This window comes from Rosa rugosa, chromosome 3 (assembly GCF_958449725.1).
Source record: "Rosa rugosa chromosome 3, drRosRugo1.1, whole genome shotgun sequence".
In the NCBI taxonomy this organism is placed as follows: Eukaryota; Viridiplantae; Streptophyta; class Magnoliopsida; order Rosales; family Rosaceae; genus Rosa; species Rosa rugosa.
In genome coordinates this window covers 49,054,638-49,064,498 of record NC_084822.1, presented here as the reverse complement: position 1 = coordinate 49,064,498, position 9,861 = coordinate 49,054,638, and the positions used below count along the sequence as shown (strand labels likewise).

Here is a 9,861-nt window from a genome sequence, read left to right as displayed (position 1 = left end):
CGTGTGGCGATTTCTCAAGTCATACACGTGGACAAGTTATATTAGGTGACGGTGAGCACGTGTGGCCATCGCTGAAACCAAACACATTGGTAACCCGCTCTGATACTATGATAAAGTAATCTAGGGTTCACATCCATAACCAATTGACAATGGATGGAGTGGCCCAAATCCTTAAACCCATTAGCAAAGTTATATTTTTCCAATGCGAGAGTTATATTTATACACATTCTCAACATCTCTCTTTTATGAGTTATATCTCCCTCATCTGGCTCAGCCTGCACCCGTCTAGTGCATGCCTAGGTCTCTTTTATAAGGCTTTTGGGGTGCACGTACGGTTTCATTTTGTTGCAGTGGCACGCGTAGATGATCAGGTCGAAGTGATGGTGAAAACTGAAAAGCATGCATTTTGTGGTGGCCCACATCTTATTAACAACTAAAACCTACCTTAAATCGATCATCATCGGCCTTTAGGAGGAAACCCACTTTGTTCCAGTTCACTAATTAAGCAGCTTTGATCTGGGGTTCTTTGTTTTTTCTTCACACTCCAACAGGCTTCTTCTTCTCCCCTTCTCACCACCCTTGCAGGAATAGATCGATATTCACATTCACCATTTTTATTGTTGGCTTTTATTTGTTTCAGGGACACCATTCACGTCTAGGCTCACCATTCTCCAACACAAAAAATTATGATAGTGGGACACCTCTATAATGGGCCGGGATAAAAAAATATTAGAGGGCCTAGACTGAATGTTGGGCTCAAGATCGGTGACGGTTGTTAACCCTGTGGCCCATGTAGCTCTCTCACTTTGCTTACAGAGCATTCTGTGAGCGCGGAACTGGGAGTGTGTGAGATGAAACTAGCGTGGAAGAACAACAAGAAGCGGCCTTTGGCCACCGTATCCAAGTACCCGAACCTCCCTTTTGATCACAAAAACGACAACCCCAGTAATCAAAACGACACAGCAGACGGTGAGCTAAACAAGGAACAACACCATGAACCGCTCAGCGCTCGGAACGAGCCGTCAGTCTCTGAAGAAGAAGAAGAAGACGACGACGACGTTGCCAAACTCTTCAACTCCTTTCAATCCCAGGGAACTAAGCTCGCTGAGGTAATAAATCACCCCAATTTGTGTGTTCTTTCTTACTCAATTTGATATGAATTATACGTCTTTTCTGTATGTAATTACGTATTGATTGTAAACCCAATTACCCAATTTAGAATTTTGATGAAAGTTTGTAGCTTTCATATTTTTTGATCAAATGTGAAAAATCTAGTTGCTTCAGTTTGTCAAGCATGAAAATTTTGTAGTTGATGCTTGTTGAATGGTCTTGTGGGAATAGAGCATGTTATATACATAGTGATAGAGGAAATCAATTTAGCTTGGTACAAGTAAGTTATATGTATGTGCATGATGTTTGGTTCGCTGGTTTTTGATCTGGATGGTATAATGGCATGTTTCTCACATCGAATGTTTTTTTCGAAGGATGGGAAGTACCGCGAAGCATTGGGCAAATGGGAGTCTGCTCTTATGTTGATGCCCAAAAGTGCAGTTTTACACGAGCAGAAGGCACAAGTTTTGATAGAAATTGGGGATGCCTGGAATGCAATAAAGGCAGCAACTCGTGAGTTCTCCTACTTGTCTCCTTTTGGTCCTCATTTCACTTTCGACCTCTCTTTCAGTTTTAGTTTCTGTTGTATGCCAATGATTGTTGTCTCTGGCAATTTCTCTAGTTCAAATGCAAGTGTTTTGTTATACTTATTTGTGGATAAAATTTGGCAGGAGCTACAGAGTTGGAGCCTTCATGGGCTGAGGTATGTCAAAATACTCAAAACCTCTATACTTTTGACATGATTGTCACCTTTTCGGTTGTTCATGTGGTAGTGCCAAGTTATGATGATGCTCTTTCTTTGAAGAAAGTTTGAACATGAGAGACTTCTCATTCATATGCTGTTTATGATTCTTTTGCTGTGTGTATTTCTTTTTGTTAATTAGTGATATTTGGGGAGGGGAAATTGAGCTCGGGTGAGGGGCAATTTCTCTTGACTACTAGTGTAACAAGTCCCCACAAAGAAATTAAGATACTTAATAACTGTTGAAAACCTTTAGCATTATGAAATGGGAGCTATGAACCTTGTGATCTAGATGGTTTAACTTCATAATTTGCTTTCAATGACTTTTGCATGACCATGCTGCAGTTAGCATTTGTAGTAGCCTGAATTGTGCTTCCCCCTTGCCCATGATTCTTATTCTTCCTAATATTATTACATGCAGTATATTGTCTTGCTGAGAAAATAAAGTATTGACATTGCCCTTAATGGTCCATATAAACATATACCTATATATACTAGCTGATATTTAGTAATTAATTACTTTTATTGTGATTTCACTTGACATTCTTGAGAAAAGTATAATAGATAATTCACATGCAAGCATCCAAGTGATCTTTACTTTCTTCACATCTGTTCAGGCATGGGTTACCCTTGGCAGAGCTCAGTTAAACTTTGGGGAACCTGATAGTGCCGTTCAAAGCTTTGACAAAGCATTAGCCATCAAGGTACTGATTCTGGAAGATTATAGTTTGCAGAGCTTTTTCCACTCTTCTGTGATGGTATTGATGTAGGATTGAAGTGGATGATTATTGTTTATGTGTTAAGTGGTGCTTGCGAATATGATGGTTTTTTTTTTTTTTTTTTGTCCTTTTCTTTTGTAAGTCATAGTTGCCAATTTATGGTATAAATCTCAGCACAGTGATACAAATTTTTACCTGTATGTACAGCCTGATTCAGAGGAGGCTCGAGATGACAGACATACTGCAATGAATCTCATGAAAAGACGAAAGCAGCTCCATTCATCAGGCTTAAGTCCTACAAGAAACCGTTATGCAGTGGGTGATAGCACTGATAGGACATGAAAACTCTTGTATGTGTACGTAAGACTGGAAGAGTTAAAACTTTAGCGTAGTGCTGGTTCATGTATGGGAGAAAACGAATATGGTCAGATGTTCTTCTTAACTGATGAAGTTAAATATAATAATACCTATACATGAAGCGATTACAAAAGATTAAAATACTTTCGTATTGTCATTTATTTTAGAATTTGAACAGTAGTTGCAACTTTCACCAGAAAAGTTCAGCTACAGACTTAGCAATTTCTCTCAATATATACTTCTGTATTTTCCCGGTGGATGTCTTGGGAAGCTCCTCCTTAAACACCACCGTCTGAGGGCCATGTATATCAGTTTAATACTGTCTTTTTTATTTACAAACTGTCTTGTAGATAGTATAAGATCCTAAGTTATAATGTCTTCATTACTTTGGGGCTTATGATTGTACTCTAATTATATTTCACTTGAGGTTTATGCATGTTATTTATTGATTTTGATGGTTTCATGATTTTAATGTATCTTATTCGATACACAAACCATTCAATACGGGGCCGGACCCACATGTAGTGTGGATCACCATTCTCTCATAAGTTGTGGTAAAGCGAAGGGTTGATGGTGCCTCATCCTCATCATCTGCAATAAGATTCGGCGGGAACAAGGAAACGGCTTCAAGAATGAGAGAGCTGAATTGTTGATCGACGAATACTAGATTCGCTCTGGAGGAGGACCATGGAAAATCTACGGGCGTCGAGGCGCGTGTTAATGTTGTTCAGGATGCATGGCACCGGACATTAGTACGGCGAACTGAAGCTCGGGGCTCCTACTCTCCAAGAAGCTCGGGCTCCTATATTAGGGGGCCCAAATAAGGATAATTTTAGCAATCCACTTATATAACATATTAATTGCAGCTTATTTTAGCCAAATTCATGAGGGTGTCCAGGCCACTGTAGGCCATAAGGTAGCCACGCCCCTGACAAACCAAATAGAAAATTACACCAGACATGAAAACAAACCATGCTTTTAGAAATATTAACCACAACGAGTACTTCAAATAGCAGTGGGAGCACTGCGGAGCACAACAGTCTCCACAGTGAGTCCTGGCCCGATCCCAATTAACACACCCCATTCCAAATATTGGAGTTTAGCATATTGCCAGCAATTGTTTTTTGTCTATTGTTCTCTTCTTTTTCACTTTCTTTTTGCTGTCTCTTCTTTTCCGTTTCTTTGTCTTTCTCCTTTTTCCTTTTGCTGTTCCCCTTTTACCTTTTGTTGTCTTCCTTTTCCCTTCCCTTCCGTATATATGTTTTCTCCTTCTTGTAAAAGATCATGTTAATTGAATCATATCAAAAAGAAGAAAAGCTTGCTCCATCAGATATGTTTTTCAATATGGTATCAAAGCAGGAATTCAAAGCCTGACTCTATGCTTCTTCTATTGGGAGTATGATGAATTTCACCTCCAATCCCGCTGCCTTGATTAATGAATTTGCTGCCTATCTCAACAAGAGGCAGGTGCATTGTGAAAAAGAAGAATCAGCTATAACTGGGAGTGAAAGCCACACTCCACTCCTTGGAAAATTTGCTGGCTTTCTTACAGAAACTGATTGTGTCCCACATGAAGAAGCCTCAGGTATTCTAAAATCCTTCTCAACTGCTCTAAATGTTTGTGATGTGGATGATTATTGGATTATAGACTCAGGAGCTTCAGATCACATGACAAATAAGCTTAAAAACTTGCATGATTTTGAAAAATTGTCCACCCCTTCTAAAGTATCAGTAGCAAATGGCCAAAGTGTTTCTGTTTTAGGGAAAGGAAAACTAAAATTACTTTCCAGTCTCATTGATTCAGTTGCTCTTTATGTTCCTTCCTTTCCTTTTCAACTTCTGTCTGTTGGAAGAATTATACATACCTTAAAATGTCTTGTCATTTTCTCTCCTTATAATGTTATATTTCAGGATCTCATCACCAAGAAAACGATTGGTGAAGGTTTTTTCTTGAATGGACTTTATTATTTGTCAAAAAACTCCTTTGCCTCCAAGGTTTTTCAAGCTAGTTCAAATTTAGCTCAAGATCATCATCTTTGGCATCAACGTTTGGCTCATCCATCTGAGAAAGTGTTGTCTTTTTTGTTCCCAAATATGCACAAAGTAGCTAATCAATGTGATGTTTGCCATTTATCAAAATCCTCTAGATTACCATTTACTTCTTCTTCATCTAGGGCTAGTAATCCCTTTGAAATCGTGCATTCAGACATTTGGGGTCCAGTTCTTGAGTCCTATGATGGATTTAAGTATTTTGTAACATTTGTAGATGATTTTACGAGGATTACTTGGTTGTATCTTTTGAAACTAAAAAGTGAAGTTGTGGATGTTTTTAAGGATTTTCATAAACTTATCATCACTCAATTTTCATCATCTGTTCATATTTTACGATCTGATAATGGTTCTGAGTATATGTCCAATAACATGTCACAATACTTGAGCTCACAAGGCATTGTGCATCAAACTAGCTGTGTTGGTACTCCTCAACAGAATGGGATTGCCGAGAGGAAAAATCGAGACATTCTTGAAAAAACCAGAGCTCTTATGTTTCAAATGAATGTTCCCAAAAAATTTTGGTCTCAAGGTGTTCTCACTGCCACATATCTCATCAATAGATTACCTAGCAGAGTGCTTGCTTTCAAATCTCCTCTTGAAGTGTTGAAAGGTAGAAAGATTGATCTGTCTCACTTGAAAGTCTTTGGCTGCACATGCTTCGTTCATATTCAAGCTCATCAACGTGATAAACTTGATCCTAGAGCTGATAAATGTGTTTTTCTAGGATATTCATCTACTCAAAAAGGGTATAAATGCTACAATCTTGCTACTAGGAAACTCATTGTCTCCAGGGATGTAAGATTTGATGAAGTTACTCCTTATTTCACAAGGAAATCATGTGATACTGGACAGGGGGAGTTCCTATCTGATCTGTTCCCAAGTCCAAATCTCCCTATTGTTGAGGATTGCAATCCTTCTATAAATCCTGCTATTCCAGTTCAAGAAGCTCCAGCTCTCCCTACTGTTGAGGATTGCAATCCGTCTATCAATCCTGCTGTTCTAGTTCAAGAAGTTCCAGCTGTTCTTTCTGATCCAGAGATTGATATGCAATCTGTTGCCGAACCTCATGATGTGCAATATGTTGTCGAGCCTTCTGCTCCACATGTAGTTGTTCTTCGTAGAAACCCTCCACGAGAACGAGGTCCTCCATCAAAGCTCAAGGACTATGTAACCTACAATGCAAGGTACCCGATGTCACACTTCATCTCTTATAAGAATTTTTCATCTGCTCATTCTGCATTTCTGAGTGTCCTTGATAATACTCATGAACCTCAAAGTTTTGAGGAAGCCAATCATCTTGCTGAATGGAAGCAGGCTATGGCAGATGAACTTCAAGCTCTCAATGATAATAATACTTGGAGTATTGTTCGAATTCCAAAAGGGAAGAAGGTTGTAGGTTGCAGATGGATTTACAAGACCAAGTTTCACTCTGATGGCACTGTGGAGAGACATAAAGCTCGTTTAGTGGCTCGTGGTTTTACTCAAACTTATGGGGTAGATTACAAGGAAACTTTTGCTCCTGTTGCTAAAATGAACACAGTTAGAGTTTTGTTATCAGTTGCAGTTAATCATGCATGGCCTCTTTACCAAATGGATGTGAAGAACGCCTTCTTACATGGTGATCTTGAAGAGGAGGTCTATATGAAGTTACCTCCTGGTCATTCTCAGTCTCATGATCCTAATATAGTGTGCAAGCTTCACAAAGCCATCTATGGCTTAAAACAATCTCCACGTGCATGGTATGCCAAACTTAGTTCGGTACTTGAAGAAGTCGGTTTCCACAGAAGCAATGCAGATTCTTCATTGTTCATTCGAATTGGTTCAACCAGCAAACTGCTGGTACTTATCTATGTTGATGATTTGATCGTAACAGGTGACAATGTTGAAGAGATTGAGTTGCTCAAACAATCACTTCGAAGCAGGTTTGCTATCAAAGATTTGGGGATTCTTAAGTACTTTCTTGGTATAGAAATGGCTACTTCTCATAAAGGCCTCTTTCTTAACCAAAGAAAGTATGTTCTTGATTTGTTGCAAGATGCAGATATGAAGGATTGCAAACCAGCTCGCACTCCTCTTGATAGTAAGCTGCAACTTGATGTATTGAGTGAGCCTCTCTCTAATCTAACTTCCTATCAAAGATTAGTTGGTAAGCTTATTTATCTCACGATCACTCGACCTGACATTGCTTACGCTGTAAGCATTGTCAGCCAATTCATGCATGCTCCAACTTTGGCTCATCTTCACATTATAAAGTGAATCCTTCGTTATCTCAAAGGTTCTGTTGGTAGAGGCATTTTGATGAAAAACAATGGAAACACTCACATAATGGGATACACTGATGCTGATTGGGCAGGCAACTCTCTTGATCGTAAATCCACTACTGGCTTCTGCACATTTGTTGGTGGTAATCTGGTTACTTGGAAGAGCAAGAAGCAAACTGTTGTTGCTCGTTCTAGTGCAGAAGCAGAATACAGAGCTATGGCCTCCACTGCTTGTGAGCTTATTTGGCTAAAATGTCTCCTCTCTGATTTGGGGTTCCCTAGTAGTCAACCAATGTCTCTTTTCTGTGACAATCAAGCTGCAATGCACATAGCTTCTAATCCGGTTTTTCATGAAAGAACCAAACACATAGAAGTTGATTGTCACTACATTCGAGCTCAAGTTCAGTCCAAGATCATTGATACTCACTACACTCGAAGCCATGATCAATTGGCTGATATTTTCACCAAATCCCTTTCCACTGCTCAATTTCACAGTATTTTGGGCAAGCTTGGATCAATGAATCCCCTTGATCCAGCTTGAGGGGGAGTATTGGAGTTTAGCATATTGCCAGCAATTGTTTTTTGTCTATTGTTCTCTTCTTTTTCACTTTCTTTTTGCTGTCTCTTCTTTTCCTTCTTTTCCGTTTCTTTGTCTTTCTCCTTTTTCCTTTTGCTGTTCCCCTTTTACCTTTTGTTGTCTTCCTTTTCCCTTCCCTTCCGTATATATGTTTTCTCCTTCTTGTAAAAGATCATGTTAATTGAATCATATCAAAAAGAAGAAAAGCTTGCTCCATCAGATATGTTTTTCAATACCAAACCTTCACCAGTTGTGGCTTTTGCTTCCTCCATTGACTTCTTCCTTATCTCATCCAAAATAAAAAGCACAGATGGAGCTCCCATATTCCCAAACTCACTCAGCACATGCCTTGTTGCCTTCAGCTTCCCCTCCTTCAAACCCAGCTCTTCTTCAACCTTGTCCAGAATTGCAGGACCCCCAGGATGAACGCTAAAGAACAACGAGTTCCAATCACCATTAACCCCAATGCCCTCAAACCCTTTACTCAAACACTCTTCGATTTTCCCACCAACCAACTTTGGAACTTCTGATGATAGGTAATACTCAAACCCCATCTCACGCAAATGTGCCACAACTCCATGCTCCGAGTTTGGGATAATAGTCCCTCTAACAGACATGATATTGAACAGTTGACGTTCACTTTTGGGGTCCGGATTGGCCCCAACAATCAAAGCCGCCGCACCGTCCGAAAACAGAGCCTGTCCGACCAAAACATCCAAGTGACTGTCACAAGGTTGCTGAAAAAACATGGTGGTGATCTCACAGCACACGATCAGAACACGAGCTCCGGCATTGTTCTCGGCCACGTCCTTGGCAATCCGTAGCACCGTCCCACCAGCAAAGCAGCCTTGCTGGTAGATCATGAACCGGTTGATAGATGGATTTAGGCCGAGGAGCTTGACGAGCTGAAAGTCGGCACCGGGCATGTCGACGCAGGAAGCTGTGCAGAAGATGAGGTGGGTGAGGCTTGAAATGGGTTGGCCCCATTCTCTGATGGCCTTCAACGCCGCTTCTTTACCGAGTTTGGGGACCTCGTGAATCAGTAAGTCTTGACGTGCGTCGAGTGAGGGAGCCTTGTAGCTGCATATGTTAGGGTTGGCTTTTAGATTCTCTTCTGTGACTCCCAGATATCGCTTCTTTACCATCGACTTTTCACCTGTCATGCATGTTATGACTTACACAGTTACATCCGTATAATTTTCGACAAAAACAACGAATAGGATATGAAGACGTAATAAGTGAAAGATCATGATGTTGTCCATGTCATGCAGATCTCTCAGTATAAAATTATAACGCGCGCGCGCATAGATGTGTGTGTGTGTGTGTAATTCTTGCATGCAATAATTAAAGCTTACATATGCGTTTGAACTTGTCTTTTAATTCGGTCTTGTGCTCGCTTTTGGTGACTTTGAACAAGAAATCGGGATAGTCTTCTTGGTAGTAACAGCTTACTGGATTTGCAGTCCCAATGGCTAGTATTGTGGCTGGAACCTTTGCTTCTTTAGCCTGAGACTCCATTGATAACTAGATTTCCCAAGAGATTAACTGAATTTGCAGTGCTTCAAGGTCGCAATGAAATGAATGTAGCTATCCCATTGTTTATATAGAAAATTACTCATAAGGGGAATCTTTCCTCTTGGTGGTCTTTTTTAGGATGCGCAAGATATATGCACACACGTGTATAATGATGCTATAGATAAGAAAATTAAGAATTAGCATAAAGCCATAAAGGATATGAGATCTAACAGGAGTTAGGTTTCCTCTCAATTCTAGGTCCAATAATTGGATCGGCTCTAACTCGTGAATCGGTAGGTGAGCTCCAATTAGGGCCGGCTCTGACACATATTACACTAGTGTAATTGAGTAATTCTATATATGAGCCAGCAACTGGTCCAATTTCATTTTGCTTTGATCTATTTGTTTTTGGACAAACCAAATCAATCATATATAGTTGATGAGACCCAAATATAGAGGAACAAATTGTAAGGAAACACTTTGGTATTGCATATCAGTCAGTATATCTGTTATGTTAGTATCCAATTC

The 9,861-nt window shown here is 39.9% G+C and overlaps 2 protein-coding genes across 3 annotated transcripts; one reads left to right on the top strand and one right to left on the bottom strand.

Moving 5' to 3' along the window:
- The first annotated feature begins 801 nt into the window (after positions 1-801).
- LOC133739103 (uncharacterized) lies at positions 802-3,097 on the top strand. Its single transcript, XM_062166826.1, has 5 exons — positions 802-1,109; positions 1,485-1,623; positions 1,782-1,813; positions 2,470-2,556; positions 2,779-3,097. The coding sequence occupies exons 1-5, from the start codon at positions 852-854 to the stop codon at positions 2,911-2,913; spliced, it is 651 nt and encodes a 216-aa protein (XP_062022810.1). The 5' UTR covers positions 802-851; the 3' UTR covers positions 2,914-3,097.
- A 715-nt stretch (positions 3,098-3,812) lies between these two features.
- LOC133736595 (3,5-dihydroxybiphenyl synthase-like) lies at positions 3,813-9,411 on the bottom strand. 2 transcript variants are annotated; one of them, XM_062164138.1, is made up of 3 exons: positions 9,174-9,411; positions 8,059-8,974; positions 3,813-4,018 (listed from the first exon to the last, which is right to left on the bottom strand). In XM_062164138.1, exons 1-3 carry the CDS (start codon positions 9,334-9,336, stop codon positions 3,934-3,936), a joined length of 1,164 nt encoding a protein of 387 aa, XP_062020122.1. In that variant the 5' UTR covers positions 9,337-9,411; the 3' UTR covers positions 3,813-3,933. The 2 variants fall into 2 exon arrangements, with proteins under 2 accessions (XP_062020122.1, XP_062020121.1); XM_062164137.1 differs by lacking the exon at positions 3,813-4,018 and having other exon boundaries at positions 8,002-8,974; positions 9,174-9,409.
- Positions 9,412-9,861: the final 450 nt, after the last annotated feature.